Source organism: Hippocampus comes, unplaced genomic scaffold (genome assembly GCF_001891065.2).
Source record: "Hippocampus comes isolate QL1 unplaced genomic scaffold, H_comes_QL1_v1.1 scaffold41, whole genome shotgun sequence".
Taxonomy (NCBI): Eukaryota; Metazoa; Chordata; class Actinopteri; order Syngnathiformes; family Syngnathidae; genus Hippocampus; species Hippocampus comes.
In genome coordinates this window covers 1,165,983-1,189,003 of record NW_017805153.1, presented here as the reverse complement: position 1 = coordinate 1,189,003, position 23,021 = coordinate 1,165,983, and the positions used below count along the sequence as shown (strand labels likewise).

The 23,021-nt window shown below is 41.2% G+C and overlaps 1 protein-coding gene and 1 long non-coding RNA gene across 3 annotated transcripts in view; both read left to right on the top strand.

Annotated features, from left to right (window-relative positions):
- Positions 1-23,021, top strand: part of LOC109515015 (rho GTPase-activating protein 6-like) — a 64,204-nt gene that overhangs the window by 8,507 nt on the left and 32,676 nt on the right. The window contains exon 1 of one of the 2 annotated variants that reach the window (XM_019868547.1): positions 16,635-17,029. The exons of the other annotated variant lie outside the window; for it this stretch is intronic. Within the exon in view, the coding sequence (XP_019724106.1) occupies positions 16,988-17,029 (42 nt within the window). The 5' untranslated portion in view covers positions 16,635-16,987. Of the gene's footprint in view, positions 1-16,634; positions 17,030-23,021 lie in introns of those variants that run through there. 2 annotated transcript variants of the gene reach the window in all.
- On the top strand, positions 14,198-15,366 carry LOC109515017 (uncharacterized). Its single transcript, XR_002168097.1, has 2 exons — positions 14,198-14,862; positions 14,996-15,366. It is a non-coding gene; the product is annotated as an uncharacterized LOC109515017 (long non-coding RNA).

Here is a 23,021-nt window from a genome sequence, read left to right as displayed (position 1 = left end):
CTCTCTCTCTCTCTCTCTCTCTCTCTCTCTCTCTCTCTCTCTCTCTCTCTCTCTCTCTCTCTCTCTCTCTCAACATACTTGTGTTACTTCTAAGATGATTTCCCATTTTTACCCACTGAGCGGGTATCATCCATCTATTTTCTAATCCGCTTATCCTCACGAGGGTCGCGGGCTTGCTGGAGGCTATCCCAACTGTCTTTGGGAAGTAGGCAGGGGAAACCCTGAACCGGTGGCCAGCCAATCTTAGGGCACACAGAGACAAATAATCTTCTGAGTTCATATTCACACCTCAGGAAAATTAGAGTGTTCCATTAACCTGCCATGCATGTTTTTGGAATGTAGAAAAACCCACAAAGGCACGGGGAGAACATGCAAACCCCACACAGGGAGGTTGGAGCCTGAATCGAATCCTGCACCTCTGTACTGTGAGGCGGACGTGCTTACTTACCAGTCGATCACTGTGCTGCCTGAGTGGAGACCTTCCCATAAATTTTCCTCCATGCCTGAATGACTACTTGGAGATTCCGTGAAACATAAAATATAAAATAAAATAAAAGTAAATAAAGTCAATAAAAAGAAAGAAAAATCAATTTCATCAATCTAGAATTATTATTTTGCATTTTATTACTGCAGGAATTGTCTGCATTGCATGTTTTTTAATGACCAACCAAGATGGCGCGTTTTATCACCTTTCTGATGAACCCATCGGGTTTGCTCTGTTCCACACGCTTTGGGCGGTATAAGCCTTATGTCACTATACAATACAATACAATACAATACATCCTGATTTATATAGCGCTTTCACACTATATGCAAAATCCTTTCGGATTATGAATGCAATACAAACTCGGGTTATATTCACACTGCAGCTCAATTTAGATGATTATTTTTTGGCCCATAAGAGACACATCTGATTTTTTCATTCAATATGAACAGTACAAAATTACAAATATTATAATTTTTTAAATCTGACATGGCCCCTTTCAAATGCGGATATAAATTGGAAATGTTTGCGACGCGTCTGCGGTATGAACACTCATCCGCACTTATCCGCCCTATATGGGCGAGTAAAGTGCTTGGCTCGGAAAAGTACCGTACTGACAATTGTCTGTGAATCTGCGTTTTTAAATGTTCAAAGATGCTTGGTGGTAGAAAAAAAACTAAAAAAACGATTTGGAGGAATTCCTTCAGTCTATTACACTGGGGAGCAAATTGACCCCCCTAAAAATTTGTCGGATTGTACTATATTTTTAAGATGATTAAAATAATTAGTGGCAGGCTGATTCCAAAATTGCAGTTTTTTTTTTCGAGCACGTCGTTTTTTTCCTCCACAGATTACCCTCCTGATTAGCAACATTCCACTGATTAGATGTAGAAAGAGTGTGGATTGGATTGGGCTCATCGACAGCTCCGTGGCAACTTGTTTGTGCCATCACAATCAAGACATTGCAGTGAGAGGTGTGTGCAGCTCCCAATCGGCCGGTGTGATCGATATCTGCAAACAGAAAGATATCATCGTAGGAGTTATGAGGCTTAGTGCTGGACCTTTCTCTGAACCTTGTGACCGTAGGCATATTGTTATAATAAGTTGTATTTCATTTAATGCCGCTTTTTTTGTTTGTTTGTTTTCAAAGCTTGTAACTCTTCCATCTTTGTGTTTTATTCACATACATACACATTTATTTCATCTTTTTTTTCATGAAAATGGGGATCCTATACATACAAAATGGAAAGTGAAATCAGTTTTGGATTCCACACCCAGAAATGAGTGAAAAACAGCTGTCAGACCTAACTCAACAAAAAAAATTTTTATGTAATCAGCTTTCACAAAAAAAATAGACATAAAGATGTCATCTTACACAACGTGACAATCACCCGTTTTGAATTTTTGTGACTAAATTCAATAGAATAAAATATTTTTATTATTCATAACCAAAATTGTAACTAAAATATTTCTTCAGAACTTCCTAATGAATCAATATGAACAACAATTAGTGTGAATTGCGATGTGCTCCACTTTCTGCTCCGTGTCAACATCAGACTTTTGAAATGACACACTACTGTAAATACTGCCATTTTGCTACTACGATATGCTACTCAAAATACCAATTTCTTTGTACATTCCATAGTGATATTCTGTTGGTAATGATCACCAAGTATGCACTCTTTTAACGATTGTCAACGAGGTGCAGTTCGCATTTGTTTTGATACTGAATGTGGCTGGGGGTGTGTGTTTTTGCTGTTGGTAAAATAATACAGCGAACCAAGACGTGTGTCAGTTGAGATATGCATTTGGCCCTGATTGCGCCTAATTAAAGCAGCCTGAGGAGACCAAACCTGGGGCATATTAGCTCAGTCTTGCAGGGAGTTTGTGTTTATGGGCATTTAATGGGCTCTGAAATTACTTTACAGTTGCAGTGTGCAAATTTGTATGTGCACGCACATGTGCACACACGTGTTTATGTGTGTGTGCATGTCCTATGGTTTTACAGACATTATTACCAGGGGCACAGCCAGAACATTTTCAGTTGGGTGGCCACGAGAGGACACGTGCACACACATGGATGCAGGTGCACGCATTCACGGTGCTGTAACCTCACAGGTCAGAGGTTGTGAAGTCTGCCTTGGCCGCACTGTGCACATGGCTGAGAAGTCAGAGTCAGGGTTTAATGAAATAAAATACACATACAAAGAACCTGGTGCAAAACCCAATCATAATACAACCAGAAACAAGTCTAAATAAAAGGCAACGTTTTGCTGAGCTTACTCGTCTTGGTCATGCCATTTTTCTTTGCCGTTTTTTTTGTGTTTGTGTACCAAGTCATAGTCCATGTCATGCACTGATTTGCGAGCTAAGAGCCAGTCAGGGTGAGTTAATCGCTGATGATCCGACGCCATTTTGCTTACTGCTGATCAATGATTCATTCATACATACCATACCATATCTAAGAAGCACATTGACACAAAAATCTCTTAATTCTTCACAATTCCTATCATTGTTTTTTACTTAGGTTTGTATTAGGGGCTGATTTGAGCTTCTATTTTATTTCATGAAAGAAACTCTGACTGGAGGATGGTATTGTAATGACCTCTCGGCCATGTTGATTTTGTGCCTAAGTGTGTAAGTAATGATTTTGATGAATGCTAATTCGAAGCCTACTCTCATGAAGGTTGCCACCCATCCTGTAAAATGCGGAATCACCCTTTAATTGGAAATTAAATGTTGTGTCCCGTATTGAATGAATACGGGACGTGGTTTGTTCTGTAACAAAATAAAACAAGAAAAATAAAAAATAAAAAGAGGAAATATGAAAGACAGCAACGTGCTGTTGGACCCCCGAGCGTAGCCTACTTCTGCTCTGTGCCAAATCCTCTGTCTGTCTGCCTGCACGCAGGCAGGCCCACCCCTTTGCGCTGCCGCTGCCTGTCATCATCGTTGCCTCGTAACGCGCTCAGTGCACACTCAACACCAGCCCAAAACACTAGCCCTGATTTAGCACCAAAGCGCACATGAAGGGGTTGAGGAAGAGCATTACACGTTTTCCCATTTTTAAAAATCTTTTCAATGGGGTTCACACAAGTGTTTAATTTTATTATAGTTATTATCGTTCATTCCGTATTGAGGAACCTCACAGGGGAAAGTATGCGAATAAACTGACTAATCACAGGAGGTGATGTGCACAGCATTCTATGGGCGGTGAGAATTTCTTTCATGTCCTCGGCATGTGGGAATGCAGAGGTGGTACGTGACAGGATGCCTCGGCCATGTGATGCAATGTGGCCGTCGTCGCCCGCGTGTACGCAGGAGTAAAAAGAGCCCTTTAGCCGCTGTCTTGAACCGGGGATTTCCCAACAAGCTCTTCCTTTCAATTGTATTAAGGTGACTGTGTATGACGCCAATAAATTCATTATAACTCTTTGAATTAGTTCCCAATTTTGACATAGATTGGTTTGTTATAAACATTATCATACCTGACACCTAGGTAATTTTAAAATCAGGTCTTTTATAGCATATTAATAAATATAAAAATAAGACCAATTGTTGTTTTTTTTTTTTTGTTGTTTTTTTTTTTTTTAAAGAAAGAGATCAGCAAAAATCAACAACTTAACCAAAGCGTACTTAATCTTATATTAAATGTTCTTATGTTTTTCTTGCTATCACCATGTTGAACAGTGTGGAGTCAAATGAAACATAATTAAACGCTGTGGAAATAAATATCCCACCATTCCATTTTAACCCTTCTTGAAACATGTTCCAAGATCAAAATTGAAATACAGGCTAATCTTCCATTCATGGTTAATATTTTTGCAGCCCGCCCCACAGGAATAGTGCAGAACCAGTCATCAACCTCACCCCAGGTCACTGACTACCAGGCCAAAGCCCTTTCAGTCCTCTTCCCTCAACCGTGCAGGAAATTGGAATGTTGCTAACATTAGGACCGTTGCTGTCCATTTTCTATTCTTTTATTTATTTATTTTTTAAGTAATTGCTAGAGCGGTTGGAAATGTTAAATATAGCGAAACCGTCACTAAGTTTGCAACACGGCAGACACAAGACGGAGCTGTTGCTCGCTCCCTCGCTTGTACATGCGTCAACGGGTGTACATATAAAATAAAAGCGCAACTTTCAAAATAAAACCACTGCATATTTTACGTTTTACCTCAACTTCATGGTCATTCGGAGGGTTGGTCAGGTCAGAGACTGTGCGTGGGCCGGATGTCATGTCGGTTGACAGTCAATCGCAGAGCACAATAAAAATGACAGTAATAATTATCATCCTCATCCATCAATCATTTGACATGGTTCTATAGGTGTGCAACTGTGCATATGAGTGCAAATGTTTTTTTGTCATTTTTTGTACCCTGTAAATGGTCCATACTGTGGATAGATGGATGCACCCCGCCACTCCCAACTAAAAATCTCTGTTTTATATGATGTGAGAAAAGAGAAAAAAAAACAAAAACATCCCTGCACTGTGTAGCCTCCGCTGGCTGTGAGGGTAGCTCTGTTGCCACAGTAACAACTCAGTGATGTAAACACTAGTTGTAGGAGGAACAAATAATGAGTCCCTCTCCAAAGGACAGTTTACATGATGAAAAAGCTCTGACGCAGTTTTTGCAAATTGTCGGCAATGGAAAAAAATCTGACACTAATAGGTGACCGTGGCTGATCGGCCAAACAGCGTCAAAGATATCTCATGGCACAAAATGTCCTCGACCATGAGCATCTGTCATACATTTACTGGCTGTGATACTTTTCTCAATAGGATGGAAGACAACAACATTAATTGCTAAACTCCATCATGATCTTGAAACTCCATAGAAAAATAAGAATAGGCTTTTATTTGATTCAGTGGTGTTCAACTTTTTGGAATTTACTGTATTTTTATTTATTTTTTTTTAATTTTATTCAGCCTTTATAGTGGAAGTGAACCCAAACATTTTCTTTAGAATATGTTCTGTGCGCTTCCACTTGTTGGCCTACTGAATAATATTGTGTTTGTGGAATATGAGTTAAGCAGCAAAATCGTTTTCACCCATCTCAGTGGGCGGCCATTTTGACACTTCCTGTCAATTAAAATGACATCACAGAGGCAAAATAGCCACCCCCTGAGATGGACAAAAACGGGTGTATTTTGTGCTTAACCCCATATTCCACAAATGCAATATTAATCAGAATGCCATGTTTACACTAGTAGAAGATGCTGTATATAAAATAATAGAACTTAAACTTAAATATAGGTCTTCCTGCTTTCTTCTGGAACTCAAAATCCTAAAAATGTGTATACCTTAACATTATTTCATTGTTTCCTGTTATTTCACATGACTTCACCCTATAATGCCATTTGTATCATATTTGATACATGCATTTTCATTATGTAACTAATTCTTTATATTACATTAAATCATCTGTATCAAATTTGATACTGCAGGTTTAAAATATGATTTTTTTGAATATGACAAATATCTAAAACAACATGATATGGCAAAAATATTTTTGTGGATTTTGTTATAAGGGTTAATGAACATCTCAGTTCCACAAAATCAGATTTTTCTGGCTATTTCTTGATGGGTCAGGCATTAAAGGGTTAAAGTCCCACATTTCGTATTCAAGGATGCGGGGTATATTATAAAAGGCTTTTTGTTTCTTTTTTTTAATATATGTACTGTGTCACATGCACAACAGAGGCAATATTTATGACTGCATATGAAGCCAAACATACAGCATGTTCAAAATATGCATATTCAGGCTTCTTTGGATTCGTTTTTATATTCCAGTCTTACTCTTTGTTTATTTAAACTCATTCATTATCCATCCAATACCTTATAAGGCAAAAATCACATTAGCTCACAAAGCGAAATGTTGCAGGGCCTTTCTATGATCAGAAAAGATTGGGTATTCTCAGAAGAGTGTGGCCATAAGCTACGCTGCATTTAACACAGCAAAGTGCCCAGTCAACCAAACCATTCACCTCCTCAAAATTGAAAAATGTTTACCTTTACTATGTGTCTTGCTGTGGGAATCACATGCATACGGGGACTTGTTTCCATGTCAACGATGCACAGAGAGTCTTGGTCACTAAGTTCACGGTTGCAAGTCCAACTTTCAAGGACACTTTGCTAGATACAAAAATGGTGTGTTCTAAGTTTTCTGCCAAACAAAAGGTTGACAGTGAAAATCAGCAAATCAAAGAATGAATTGAAAAACTTATATTCATTCTCCCTCCAGCCAGTACAAGACCCACATGCTTTATCTGCCAGCAGACCATTGCTAACGTGAAGATTTCCAATTTGAAGTGGCATTGTGAGACAAAGCATAGAAATTCTGAAGAGACATTTCTGAAAAATTCAGAGGTTCAAAACAAGAAAATTAGATGTACTGAAATTGGAATATCAGTCAAGCAGGATTCTTGTCACATGGGGGTCATAAAACTAGTCAGTATCTGGTATGACCACCATTTTACTTCACGCAGTGCAATACATCTGCATGAAATGATGAGGCAATTGTGGCCTGTTCAAGGCTAGTCCAATTGATCCTCAACATCGCTCATGGATGGATGGATGACATGCCTGGCAAGTCAACTAACCATGTGGGAACTGGGTTGTTTTCAGCTTCCACAACTTGTGTGGAGATCCTTGCGTCATGGGGTTGTTCATGTTCATGCTGCAACATGAGGTGATGGTCACGAATGAATACCATAACTTTTTTGTGAAGGAGATACGTTGCACTGCATCAAACACATGGTGGTCGCACCACGTATTGACTGGTTTATGTCAGAAAACAAGAAAAACTGAACGAAATACTGATTATATAATATTTCTGAATAATTTCATTTCAGGGCTAGAATTGAATGATGCGATCTGTTTAACTGAGAATGTAGCCATTTTTCGCAGACATGGCCAGCTGTTTAAGCAAAAAAACAAAAAACAAAAAAAAAAGTTTGGTCAAAATATTACTTTGGCCAATATTTTAAGAGGGCGACGATATGGACCTTTGACAAAAACAAAAAAAAAACAAAAAACAAAACTGTGACCTGAATGACTTGCTGGATACAATGGAACCAATGAAAACTAATTGAAGGGGTCTGACTACTTTCTGGAGAAACTGTATCAGTTGGCCAGGTCATCACATGCATGCATGCAGTGGTTTAAAATGACCCAACTAGTCCATATGAAGCCTTGTATATATGTGTGTGTGTGTGTGTGTGTGTGTGTGTGTGTGTGTGTGTGTGTGTGTGTGTGTGTGTGTGTGTGTGTGTGTGTGTATTTCATGACACAAGGCAGTGGGAGTGTCAACTAAGGAGTCTTGGATTCCAGCTGCATTCCAGAGTGAGAAAGAGACATGAGATGCATTTGTCAAACCCCCCAGCCCCCCTCTCTTTCTTTCTTTCTTGCATAAACTAGTTCAATGATAATATTTTGTGATATAAAATTTAGCAAGACACATTTGAGGATGGGTCCCCTTTTATGCAGGTTTGACCAGTTTCCCTTTTACATTTGAATTATTGAGTCCCGCACAACAATGCCCCTAAGAAGTCAAGTGGATGTAGAGGTGAAAACACCTCAACAAAAAGCTGCGTTGACTTGAGATCATGTTAACATGGCCAAGTGCTGCTATTTTGTTCTGGCACAATGTGTCTGTATGTGTTGGTTTTCTCTCCTGTTATCTGCTGTTAGCATGAACGGCATTCCTAAAAAGTCACTGAGTTTACAATGTAGAACAAATATTTGAAACAACAAAAATTCTCGTTTGATATGCTTGATACACGCATGACCCTTTGCAGACGTAAAGGTACGAAAACACACTTGCTGCAGAAATTCTTCAGACTATACACAGCACAATCACATGACATCACTCAGTGGGCATCTTATTTGGTTCACTTTGTTCCTGCATCGCCTGGGAGCCTGCGCCGGCTGTTACTGCGGCTCACTCAAGAGTCCAGCAAAAGTTCGGGTGTCAGGCAATAGGCAGAGTACCATGAAGAACACATGTGATTATGGCTCAAACTGGAGATCATGTGACATTGTATACTGCATGAACAAAGGTATTGAGATACATCTCATTCACACAATGATGTGTTTCCCAAAGTTCCCCTATTTTCCTTTAATTTTCATTCCTCTTGGAAAATTCTATGGGTCTGCGAATAGACAGACAGACAGACAGACAGACAGATAGATAGATAGATAGATAGATAGATAGATAGATAGATAGATAGATAGATAGATAGATAGATAGATAGATAGATAGATAGATCAGCAAGGAAGCCCAGACTTCACCTTTCCCGAGCTGTTCCCAGGACAGCCGGGAGACATACTGCCCTATTTTCATTCCCAGCGCAAGTCTAGCGCAAAGTGCAATTTAACTGTGTGCATCGCCTCAGAGTCCCCGGATTCGTCTTCCTCAAGGGAAGGCATGCCAGTGGCGTTGAGGACATCTTTGGGGCATTATCCCTACGAACTCACAACGTCCCAAGTCAAGGTTAACCAAGCCCCGTCTCCACTATACATAGTGTGAATAGTGCACTGCTTCCGCGGCCTGAGACACTGAATGGTAGACCAGTATTTCCTCAAAGACATCCAGAAGTCATTATCCATGGCCTCGCTGATCGCCTCCCATGCCCAAGTTTTTGTGTCGCCGACTGCTGAAGCTGCGTTTCGCCTGGCGAGCTGGGACCCATCCGCTGCCTCCGGAGTCCCATAGGACTCTTTCTTCAGCCTGGTGACATCGAGTATTGTCGCCCTGACAGGCACTGACCACTTTACGGCCACAGCTCCGATCTGCCACCTCAACAAGGTAAGTGCGGAATATGGCCCACTCTGACTCAATGTCCCCCACCTCAAATGGGAAGTGAACAAAGCTTTGTTGGAGGTGGCAGTTGAAATTGTTTCTGACAGGGGATTCTGACAGACATTCCCAGCAAATCCCCACAAAACGTTTAGATCTGCCAGGTTGGACCGGCATTCTCCCCCACCATCAGAGCCAACACACCACCAGGTGGTGATTAGCTGACAGTCTTGAGTCATCACTGTGATTTCAAGCAAGTGCAAGTCAATTCATAAATGTTTGCTCAGTCACAACATGTGTTGTAGTGATAGTAAAATATTGTTTTTTTTTCACTGATCATACTACAAAAAATACATTATGTCGATAAAAATGTAATGAATATTTACTTCTCTACAAATCAAATGGAACACAGAAAATATCTACACTTAAATTAGGTAGAAGATCACGTTATTTATTATGAGTGTGATAGAGAAATCTATGAACAAAATTGTATCATGTTAAAAGTTTCGGTTAATTTGGGCATGTCTGGACGTACTCAGCGCAGAGGTGTCGGCCGTTTGGGCAGAGGGCCTTTTCTTGAGTAATCACGTCAAAGCAAGGGGGGCGAACAGATGGAAGAAGGCTAGATTCAATCACAGAGTGGGAATAAACAAATTGGGAACAAAGAGTTGTTGAATACCAAAAGACAGTTTGGGAACAGCTGTCGCGCCCAGGTGGACATTTGTCATCAGCAAAGTCTGTGACTTGTGTATTCGGGTAGATCAGATCACTACCGAGGGGCCGGACCGGGGGGCGCGGTATGCAAATCTCGGGGGCAGTGTCTTTCTTGTATTTTGCAATAAAAGTTCGAACCGGCGGAGAGGGAGCCGGGAGCGGGATCATCGGAGCAACTAAACCGTCGTTCGCTCTCAGAGATCCCCTCCCGCCAATATTGAAGACAATTTTCCCTGTGTGCCGAGTCATTTCTTTAACTTTGTCCGAGAAAATCTCTGACAGAGTGGCACACTGTTAATCTAGTGATCAATATTGTAATATGCTGAATGTGGGCGTAAATACTGTATGTCGAATAATCAGATTTACAACCTACATTGTTGTTATCTGTGCCAATCTATTACCCGATTCTAATTAGTGTGTGTAAATGGGTGAACGATTGGCATTAACGTTGTGCACTTTGTAGGTTGGCACTTTTTGAAGTTGAGTGAAATTGACATACTTTTGGAACTTCTCTCCCCCCTGTAAGTCCACTCTGTGCACCTTTGTTTCATATAGACACAGAGTCCACGTTCCACCCCTGTGCTTCTTTCCCAAATGGGAATCACGGTCGGTTCGAAACAGCTGCATTCCATCAATCTCGAAGTCTGAGTCGGGCATGTTGTCTTTTAGCCACATTTCCATCAGAGAAAGCACGGAACTATTCCTCATCTGGAACCATCAAACCTCAGGGGAAGTAAATCAGTTTTATTGTCCATTGGCTAACATTGGACAATAAAACATTGGCTCGGAAGAAAGATGGGATTGGTGACTTGCTACTCTTTAGCTGAGCTAGCCGTCCGACAGGTTTACCCAACTTTTGTTGCCACGAACAATGCATCATGTTGCTACTGGCTACGTGCGCTGTGCAACTCTTTGTTCGTAGGAGCTGCAGTCTGCTGAGAGTACTTGTTGTGCAAGTCTTCCCAAATTGGTATAGTTCGTTTGAGCTATACCTGACACGTACTATAGGTGTCACTAAAACTGGTTTTTAAGTCATTGTAAACGGCTTATTCCTGGCAGGCCGAGAAGCCGCTGCACTTTGGGGCGTCGCCACTTTGTCACTAGCTTTTGTCATGTTGTTATTTTGAATACTACTATGAGGAACATCTCCATCACGCTCTTTTGGCACCCAAGTTTGAGTCTTTGGTTTTAAATATCTGCCGATACCGAGTCCCAATCCAACACCTTGGCAATGCATTACGGAAAAAAAATTGAACTTATGTCATTTGGACGTGTCACAATTGCTAACCTATCTGTCACACTCTCAGCTCTCTCAACTCTTTGACTATGCCCTTTAGGGAGGAGACTTCTTTATATCAGGCATGGCAGACTTTTTTAGGAGCATCTTTCGGGTTACTTCTCTCTCCAAAAAAGCTGTGGAGACAAACCCACCGTGCAGCAGAGCTGTGTCACACTAACTGCATTGTTATAAAACAGGGGTGTCTAACTAATTTTTGTCGCGGGCCACATTAAAGTTACCATTTCCCTTGAAGGGCCATTATGGCTGCAAAACCATGTAAAGAATTCAAGAAGACTGGTTTATTCAGCTATAGTTTAAGTTACTGTCATGAGAGTTTTGGTAATAAGAAAACTTACAATAGCTCTCTTATATATTGCATATGAGAAATTGAAATTTTGGTCCAAATGTTAGCAAGCATCATAGAAGTCGACATGTATGGTTTGCTTTCAGGGGCCACATAACATGATGGGGCTGTCCAGATCTGGCCCCCGGGCCTTGAGTTTGACACATTTGCTATAAAACAAACAACAAGAAAGTAACATTGTAAAAAACATACTAAGCTACTACTGTTCTATTTGGCAAGATATTAGCACCTTTGCGTTATTTTGCAGCTTTGTGACCTTTGAATACTGAACCAGATGAAAATTGCGTGATCGACCACGATCATATCGGGACACCTCAAATTACCACCGCTGATTATAATTCGACTCTTTGCGTCTGTGATAGTGATGTTGGGAACATATGGCGTGGCTGGCATTGAAGAGGATGGCGGTGCTGCGTTTTATTTTTTCAGCTGTAGGTTTCGTTAACGTATTTGCTCTTAAATATCAATACAATTTTCTTTACCTGATCAAACTCATAATCTGGTGCGTTCTGAATACATGTAATGGGGGATTCGCTCAAACTATTAATTGGCAGGAAGCTCCCTGCATGTTCTTTTAATTACAAAGAAAAAAATAATATATATATATATACACACACACACACACACACACACACAAAACCCCTTCCAAAAGTATTGGAATAGTGAGGCCAAATCCTTTATTTTTACTATTGACTGAAAGCGTCTGGGTTTGACGTCAAAACATGAGTGACACAAGAGAACATTTCAGCTTTTGTTTCCAGGTATACACATCTGGATCTGAGCAATCGGGAAGCTAAGAGAAGATGGAAAATGACTCAGAGCCGTTGCACAAACAACGTCCAAAGCCAGGACAGCCATTTGGAATATGCTGAAGAAGGAAGACACCACTGGTGTGCTAAGTAGTAGATGTAGAACAGGTAGATTAAGTGAAGCAACAGCAGTTGATGACAGAAACATTGTGAGAGCTGTAAAGAAGGCTCCAAAACAACTGTTAGTGACATCAGCAACAAGCCTCGGAGGGCAAGAAGACTTCATGAAGAGAAAAAAAAAGCACAGAGGCAATATTGAAGCAAGCAAAGCATTCATTAGCCATAAGAAAAAGGTAGGCAAACATGAAATCTAAATAAAACATAGAGATAGTCTTCCAACATCAGAGTGTCATGGACTTACTTTTGAAACAAAGACGACCTTTTACCAAAGTGATGGAAAAGCTTCAGCTTCAAGAAGAAAAAACAGATCTTTGGATTCCAAATACAAATGTTTTCCAAAGCCAATGTTTTTGTTTTAACAGGTTGAAATCTGATTTGTTAAAACATGATTGGCCAGCACAACTGATTCTGCACAGGTGGGGGACTCGAGTTACATGACCTGCTTTGCAAACACTCATGAAAGAATCAACTTTGACTTGAGACTTGAAGTTATTCTGTTTAGATTTTTAAAAAGTATACACAATGTGCCTTTTGTCTTTGACAGAAAAGTAAACATTTTTGTGTCATCCGTGCCACCAATCTGGTAATGATGGCCATCAGTATGACCCAGCCACAGACAGGAGCTGAGACTGACTCATCGAGCCAGTGTCACCATAGACAAATACATTTGGTTTCAAGGATTATTATTTTGATGGCACCAGGAAAAAGACAATAGCAACATGCAAGGTTTGAAACTCGAAGATAAGAGAAACAACGTCTACGACGGTTACTTTCATCTGTCATATGCAGATAAGCGAGCTTTATGAACTGTGAAGCTAAGCTAACGAGGTTAGCTGGAGAGTTTAGCTCACAAATAGCCGGTCAGATATTAACTAAACTTGATGTTGGATATACACTTAAATTCAGAAGACAATAAATTAGGCACCATGAAGAAGTGGAATCTTTAAACCATATCATTAAAACCTGCAGGCTACCGTGAAACAGTGTGTGTATTTACACTTTTTAATAAATCCAATACAAGCAATTTCATCACAATACCAGGTTGATAATGGAACGCTTAGGAGTTGGTGCAAGTTGAGAATTGATCAGGTTGCCTAGCAACACACTGGGGGTGGGGGCTGGCTCATTAAAGACCAAAAAAATTCGACAACTCACGGCCCATTCTTATGATGAATTTATTGTTTGTGAACAGCGCTTCAACTGCAAATTGTGTCAGCATGTAGAAAACACTCCTCACAAGTGTCACCGGTGTCTATCATTTCTTTTCATCAATTAATACGATATAATGTTGGCATTTTATGTGACGGTTTAAGTGGGTGTAAATTAATAACCTTTCATGAAACAAATATTGCAATTTAAGTCAGTGCTTCCAATAGTGTTTCGGCCAGCAAAGAAAGTCTTGCTTACACTGACTTTTTTTTCAGCCAGAAAAGGTCATTCAAATAGGGAAATTATGGTCTGAGACTCATAACAAGAAATGAAATGATCAATGTATGTGTTTCTTTCCAATATATAAAGGAGGGATCCTACATATTTTCTCTAAAACACAGACATACACTACATACACGCATGCACACACTGCCCCCCAAAACACACACACACACACACACACACACACACACACACACACACACACACACACACACACACACACACACACGAACATTCCCCAGTTGTGAAGTCATCCACCAGAGCTTTGTTCAGCGTCTGCTGTACTGTATGTTCTTTTATGTGCTCCCGCTCTTTTTTTTTTCCACGATCCCCTTCAGTCTGTGATGAGGTTGTGCAATTTTGCAATTGAAACTGTGATTTTGAAGATAACTGTAGAACAGTGCAATTATTAATTTGTGATTTAATCCCCAGTGCTGTTGTACCTTAATGCTCATCGTCAACTTTTTGTTTTACGCGTTGCTGTGAATGGATGGAGGGAGGGATGTTTTGACAGAAGGAGGAAAATAATACAATTCATGATTACAGCTGTCTTTCTCAAAGAGGATCCTCCCACTCCCATGCGCAGTTCAGAATTTTTTTCATGCTCCTCCACACCCTTTGTCCTCTTTGCGAGGGAGGCAAGCTTGTCCCGTGTGACGCAACGCTGGTAAATGCCTCCGCTGCGCGTGTCAAACATCTATTTTGCAAGTGTTTATTAAACACATCAAAGTCTCCCTTTCTCCGTTGCCCTCTGGAGCATCTTCAAGGACTTCATGTGGCATACTTTCCACTCCAGTTGTGATGTCATGTACCGTTCCAGGCATTTGTGCTTCCGAAGGTCGTGATCGCGCAACATACGGTAGCGTTTTGCAACTCAGTCTGGGCCTGTGTATGAAAGAGTTGTCAAACCATATGACAAAAAGGAGCTGAATCCTACAACGCATATGGACTGCGTGTCCATACTTCACATGCCTCCCCTTCTTCCCACACAGCTCCAGGGTCACATTGGAAGCACCATTTTAGGAGCTCCTCCCACAGAAGTATTTAACAACAGCCTTCTGCCTTGCAAATGAACTTTGGTGACTTAAGGGAATCATGAAAAAAACTGCGTAAATTTCCTCTTGATCATCCTCAAGAATGTCTGACTTCATTTTGTCTAGACCATGCCTCTTTATTACATTTTTCTTAAAATCAGCATCTTGATTCCCATTCTTTCAGTTTGACTTTGGTGCACTTTGCTTCTGTGTTGCGCAATCCTCGAAGGAAATGCAGTACTGTACACACCAACAGACGTGTTTTCCCTGTGGGTTATCACAATGCACCATGAAATAAAATGGGTTGTCCAAATGAGGCTACAAATGCATGATACGTCAAGAGCATCTTTTTATGTAGGCCCCCTTGACTGTTTTACAGTTCCTCTCAGTATTTTATCTCGTATCTGTGGATATCAGTGTAAAGAAACTGTTCTACGACAAACTTCTTGGCATTCTTTAAATGGTTGTGGTACTATCTGATAAGGAGGAATTTGGCATCACTTCTTCTTTTTCAAATGCTGAATGAGCACTTCTCTCCGGAGTAACTCCACTTAGCCTCGGTGTCCTACATGCAATGTCTCCATTTGCTTGGCTCGTTCTGTTTTTACAAGCTTTTACAGCTTGCAGAGGCTTTTGACAGATTGCCCAACATCGGTTCCACATCAACAATTGCATAAACCAAACAATGTGCTCCCTCTTTCAGTCTTCCAGTTGTCTGCTTCTCTCATGAGCCTTTCTTTGAAAAAACAAAAAAAAAACCAAAAACAAAAACAATAAGAAAAAAAAAAGGCAGTGGGTACAATTATCTTTTTTTCATATGAATTTATCTTATATGAATTGATATTTTGGGAAATATAAACTCCTACTTTGCATTTTGTTTACACATTTACTTGTAATGTATTGATAGCAGAATTACTGCCACACCAACAGGAGCAATAATTCAAGCAGTGGGCCAGATGCATTTAAATCCAAATTCCCCTGTATGGTATGATGCAGCCTAAAACTTATGCGAGCTTCCCGCCCCTTGTCACTGCCACATTGTATTTACCAGTGCCAAACGCAGTGGAGTATGAAAGGAAACGTCTTTTGATCGGCAGACCTACAAAATAAAAGCAGATCGCGTTATTACGGTTAAGGCACGATAGATATGTCTATTAGGTATGCCATTCTGTTTGAATACACACTCCACATCTTTGTTGAAAAAGATAATCTAATTGCTTTTTTAAATTGACATTGTCAGATGTTCTTTTTTTCATGAATTCAAAAACATTTGTAGCATGCAGATTTTTCTCCCCCTAATTTGCAATATTAAAGTTAACTCAGGCGTAATAGACATACCTTTTTGTATTATTTTGTGTATTTTACCGTGACATCATTGATAATAACATTCATTATAATCGTGTTATTTTCCTTGCTAATCCTTTGTTTTCTGGCAGATGATAGTAGCAAAGTAGCGCAAATAGTATTTATTGGGTTGGGCAGAATAAAAAGTTGTCATGTTTTAGGTTTGTATACACAGAAGGTGTATGTGATGTAGCGGGACAAGGCGGTTTTACTGCGAAAATACGGAGCAGAAGTCGTATTTCAAACGACGTGAACTTGTTGCGGGTATCTGCCTCCCCCAGCTCGTTCAGCATCTTGTCCTCGAGAGAGTCCAGTCAGCGCGTAGTATGGATCCGTTACGCGTGATGCACGTTGCCGTCCGGGATTCCGACACAACTATCTGACGGTTGTAGAAACAGCAACACGAGTCTATTCGGGGCCACACAGTAGAGTGGGGGAAAACGTGCAAAAATGCTCTGTGTCGTTGCAGAAGGAAGATAAGCAGGGACTTTTTTTACGCTCATGTCTGAAGCGCGCACACTTATTTGGACTTAACACTTGGAAGCAAGATCCCGTCTGTTCCACATCCATTTCGGACGGTTCATTTGTGGATATTTGTCTGGGACCATGGGAGACGCCGTGTTCCTCGACAGGCAAAATTCCTACCTCGTAAGTCTTGCGATGAATTCGAATTGCTCCTACACGTTTGTGTTGACCCAGCGTCGTGTGCTCCCTGTCACGGCGCGTGCGTGATGAAAAACACCACATTTTAATTTCGCATTATTGTGCTTCTTTTTCATTCGATATGACGGTATCGTGCATTTCAATTATATGCCGCTCAATTTATATAGTGAAACCGAATCTTGATTAGACTTTCTAAATGATTACCTTCCACGGAGAAATGACACAAACTCTTCGTGGTGGAAACTTGCATATGTGGTGTTTACACCACTTGCACAGACCACACTTGTTTACTGGTTTCAAGCGATGTCAATTTGCACTAACTGCACAGCAGCGCGGCCAAGAGCCACAAGTTGTTGGTGGTGTTCGACAAGATGAGGGCAAAACAGACACATAGGGGTCAAGGCCAATGACATCATTTGAAACGTGCAGAGAAGCGACAGGTTGCTTGCGCAGCAGGTTGGTCTCATAACAAGGTGGGAAGGCACTTGCAGCTACGCTCACAGGATGGAAATATGTTATTTTACCTTTAAGTCAAAAGCTCCCACTTATTTAAACTTGACTGTTTGAGCTTGGGAAATAAACACATCTATTTTAGAAAGTTAGACAAGGTACTAACAGCTATCCAGGGGTGAGTTTATACATAACAATAAATAAATAAATAATGTCCAATGTGGGTAGCTTTCCGATAACGTTGTGCCCCATTTTGATCTAAAAATCCTTGTTATGAAATAATGCTTTTGTTATGTTCAACTTGGATTCATATACTGACATTTGCCCAAGTTATTCATATACTGTATTTATTATTAGCATTAGTGATGATTTAGCAGATGGACCAAAACTGACTCTTTTAGGTCCCGACTCCACTTTGCCAAAGTGATGCAAGGGAGGTGACCAACACGAGTCGTAGTATCAAACAGTATTCCAAGCATCACTGCCCGGTACATACTTTGGTTTAAGGTCATGGTGCGGTTCACATTCCATTGAAGAAAGAAATGTAAAGTATAAAAGCTATCTTTTATTTTTTTTTAAATTGCTGTAACATGTTGTACTGTAACAGGTCAACTGGTTAGCACGTCCGTCTAACAGTGCAGAGGTGCAGGGTTCCGGCCTTCCTGTGTGGAGTTTGCATGTTTTCTCCGTGCCTGCGTGGGTATTCTCCGGGTACTTTCTCATAGCTTCCAAAAACATATATGGTTTGTTGTTCGAACGCTCTAAATTGTCCCTCGGTGTGATTGCGAGCTCGAATGGTCGTTTGTCTATGTGTGCCCTGTGATTGGCTGGCGACCAGTTCAGGGTGTCCCCTGCCTACTGCCCAAAGACAGCTGGGATAGGCTCCAGCACGCCCACGACCCTTGTGAGGATAAGCGGATTCCAAAATGGATAGATGTATGGAAATATCCTGATGACATGATGTTGGTGGTGCATTTGCAACACCTTCAGCTCACGAAATGCCACCTGTACAGACAAACCTTTATGTTGTTGTACATTTTATTATAATTCCGGTTTGGGTGAAAACGCATGGTAATTAAACACATGGAGTTCTGCAAGTTTGATGACCAATCTGAACAACATCTGCTGTAACTGTGCAGAAGCAAAGACAGTACGCGTCAGCTTGACTGTCAGCCTCCGACGTTGAGCGTTCTCCTGAATCAATTTCTGAACTCATCTGAACTTCATGCAAAAATGCGATCAGATGCAGCAGGCCTGGAGAAAAGTGTTTTCGTAAATGGAAGGTTACAACGCCTTCACAGTATGGCAATAAATAAACTCTGACAGGGGTTGATAAATATTTTGAATTGTAGTTTACCGGAGCGGAGTGGCCTTGAAGCCAGAGAATGTGCGTGGGATGATGCGTGGCAGCACCTCATGATTACCCGTCTGCAAGTGTTAAATTAATCCCTGGCTATGATGCAGCAGCCTGCACATTGGTTTACCATGACAGTTTACCTTGTTTTGTGTAGGAATTGCACTGTATTATTATTATTATGATGATTATTATTCCATCCATCCATCCATCCATGTTCTGATCCGCTGATCCTCACAAGGGTCGCGGGGGGTGCAGAAGCCCATCCCAGCCATCACAATACAGAAACATGTACTTGTTTAGATTGTAGTTGCCTGCAGGTAACTAGCTTGATCAAATGCATTCCTAAATATGATTTAAAATACCAAATGGCTCTCTAAAATGCCTTTTTCTTTCTTCTCAGTACATGTTGATGACCAACCTAGAGTACATATCAAACATCCATCCATCCATTTTCTCATCTGCTTATCCTCACAAGGGTCGTGGGCTTGCTGGAGGCTATCACAGCTGTCTTCGGGCAGTAGGTGGGGCACACCCTGAACCGGTTGCCAGCCAATTGAAGAGCACACAGAGACGAACAACCATCCGCGCTCACACTCACACCAAGGGACAATTTGGAGTGTTCGATTAGCCTGCCATGGATGTTTTTGGAATGTGGGAGGAAACCGGAGTACCCGGAGAAAACCCATACAGGCACGGGGAGAACATGGATGGATGGATCTCTCTCTTTAATTGAACATCAAGTTCCACCACATCCGCCCCACAGTGCAGAGGTGGAGGGTTCGATTCCGGCTCCGGGCTTCCTGTGTGGAGTTTGCATGTTCTCCCCGTGCCCGCATGGGTTTTCTTCTGGGACTCCAATTTCCTCCCACATTTCAAAAACAACAGGTTAATGGATCACTCCAAATTGTCTCTATGTGTGAGTGTGAGCGTGGGTGGTTGTTCGTCTATGTGTGCCCTGCGATTGGCTGGCAACCAGTTCAGGGTGTATCCTGCTTGCTGCCCGGAGATAGCTCAGATTGGCTCCAGCACAACCACAACTCTCGTGAGGATAAGCAGATTAGAAAATGGATGGATGGATGTTTGATATGTACTCTAGGTTGGTCATCAACATGTATTGAGAAGAAAAAAGTCACTTTAGAGAGCCATGTGATATTTTAAATCATATTTAGGAATGCATTTGACCAAGCTAGTTACCTGCAGACAACTGCAATTTCAACAAGCACATGTTTCTGTATTTTGAGCATTAATTATTTAAAATTTCATGGCAGGACTAAAATGAATGAATGATCAACTGCAGACGCTGACACGGATAACATATCATATCTAAAGGCCCGTCCACACAAATTAAAATGAAAACACGAGCCAGAATTCAGTTCCATGCATCCATCCATTGTCTTAGTGTTGCTTATCCTCTCTCATGTCATGCGTGATTTGGAGCCAACTATAGCTGACTTCATGTGAGAGGCAGAATACACTCTGGACTCATTCGCAATCAACGTCAGATCTGTAAGGCAGATGTGCTCACCACTCATATGCTGTTCCACATTCTTAAATTCCATCTGCTAAAATTCCTTCTGTTGGACTCATAAAAACAACTCGGATCCTCTCCTCCTCAGCCTGGTCCCCCAGAAGACGCGCCTCTATTGGTAGTCATGCTGCTGTGGAACTCGATGTTCAATTATGGGGAGAGATCCATCCATCCATGTTCTTGCGATGTCTGCGTGGGTTTTCAACGGGTACTCTGGTTTCCTCCCACATTCAACAAACATGCATCGCAGGTTAATGGAACACACTAAATTGTCCCCAGGTGTGATTGTGGCCGCGGATGGTTGTTTGTATATGTGTGCCCTGCGATTGGCTGGCAACCAGGTTAGGGTGTACCCCGCCTCCTGCCTGAAAACAGCTGGGACAAGCTAAAGCAAATCCGCGACCCTTGTGAGGATAATCGGATTAGAAAATGGATATATGGATGGATAGTTGACTGCTTTTATTTGAAAACCTAAACCAGCGGGTGGCATCTTGGCCTGCTCCCACACTCCAAGTGGCCCTCAATCAGCTCAATAACCGATGTTTCCTCTTCCATTTCAGCTCAGAGTTTTATAAGTAATAATATTATTCACCGCTGAATGTCAGATATCACGTTGTAGCACTCCTGCCTCTCAATCTTCATTCGAGAATAAGACTTTTTTCTGAAAACGCAATTTGATATACCACTGTAAAACACTATGAAATGTTTGTGCACTAGCTGTGGGTTTTATTGTATTGTACACAAGTCTCAGTCACATTTTCATATTTACAATGTGAAACACAAAATTTAACCCGCCAGTTAAAACACCCATTCAACGAACTACGGGGAAGAAAAACACACTTAAACATACCGATTAATGTCCTGACTATGGAAAAAAAGTGAGTATTGGATGCCGCGATGCATGCTGGAATGTGAAGCGCGGCCGATCTCAACAAAGGTACGCAGTGTTTTTGTTTTTTTCCCCCTTCACAAGGAGCATTGACAGTCTGTTTAATGTGCATGAGGAGTTGTGCCTCGTGCGTTCTCCAAAAATATGGACATATTTATTAATTGCACTGCAAACATTTTGTTTGGCGCCTTTACAAAGCAGTGTGAACTGCCCAATACTGCACCGCGTCATACCGGCGAGTGTCCGCCGCTTCATTTGAGGATATTAAATGAACAGGACAACTATATCATATTAAATTTGTGTTAGGTAATTGAAAAAAAAAGAGTTCTTGCATTTAGTAATGGTTTGTTGTTTAGCAGTTTTGCGCCAGCTATGAATGGAGATCTTTATGCACGAGAGCACTTTGCCCTGGAGAAAAAAATAAATGGTTAGTTTGTTGTTTGTTACAAACTGTCGTCGCATTTGTGGATCTTTTATACATGCATTTCAGCATGACATATATTAACAACTCTTGAATTTGTCCATCCCTAATCTAAACAGGTATATAGAAAAGAAGACAAAACAAAGGAAAGTAGTAATACGTTTTTATCCTTTGGTACAGTTTACTATACATGTTCAAAAAGGAGCTGGAAGAAGCAACAAAGTAGCAGTCGACACGCAGAGCTGACTCAAGCCTCGCAGCAAATGGAAGTGGCTCTTCTCATTCTCTTTAAATTTAGTGGGGGGGGGGGGGATGACAGGCTTTGACATTGTAGAAGCACCAACTGATTTTCTGGAGTGCATGGAAGAGATCAAAGTGCGATTGTTTGTAAGGAACTGCAATCAGACCTCTATTGGCGTTTGGCACTTCCACCCCGATCCTTCAAGTCCATGGTGACCACCAGCCCCCCCCCACCCCCCTTCCTCCCCATAGTTGAAGGCAGAGGGGTGGATTTTAAAAGTATTTAAAAATAATAATAAAGACAATAATGCGTGCAGTGATTTGATTTCAACAACAATTCAGAAGGTCCAATGCTTACTGACGTCATATTTATGAATGAAATATGATGACATCCACCACATGTCTGGGGAGCTCACAATCTGTCTGCTTGCACCGCAATCAAATTCACCAAAATTGCATTACACCACCTGCGCCAAAACGTAGACATGCTTCCAGGGTAACGTAAATAACGTTTCATATAATTTCCATGACCAAATGGTCACGTGCATCGGGGGCTGGTTTAAAAACAAATAAAAAATGTCCTCGGCCTGCCGGAACTCCCAGCACAGCGCATAGCCAAACATGCTAAGGGAGGTTTGTACAACACAAAATTGAAGTTGCAACATTCTTTACGCTGGAATAACTCGCGTTGTCTACACATACATGGCAATTTTCCGCGGATCCGCAGAAATCCGCCGTTTTATTTCTTAAATTGATCATTTTTGTGAATCGTCTAAATCCGTTGAGAAAATTTTAGGGGCGGTCAGGTACCTTATTGTCGAGTTTTCACGAGCTCTCCCGAACAGTCTCTCCGTTTTCCGTTTGTAAACAGCCCTGCGATTGGACGTGTATGAAAGCTTCAACTAATCAGATCACTGAAGGCATTATTTGTTGCGGAAGTCTTAGCTCGATTATAAACGGCCCAGCGATTGGTTAACTACAAGCGATTGGACCAATCAAATTGCATGTAACATATTGTTTTACCTGATTCATGGCGGCCTGTTCGTCTCGCAAATTCATTGTTCTGGGATCGTTTTGAGCGGAATTATGAAA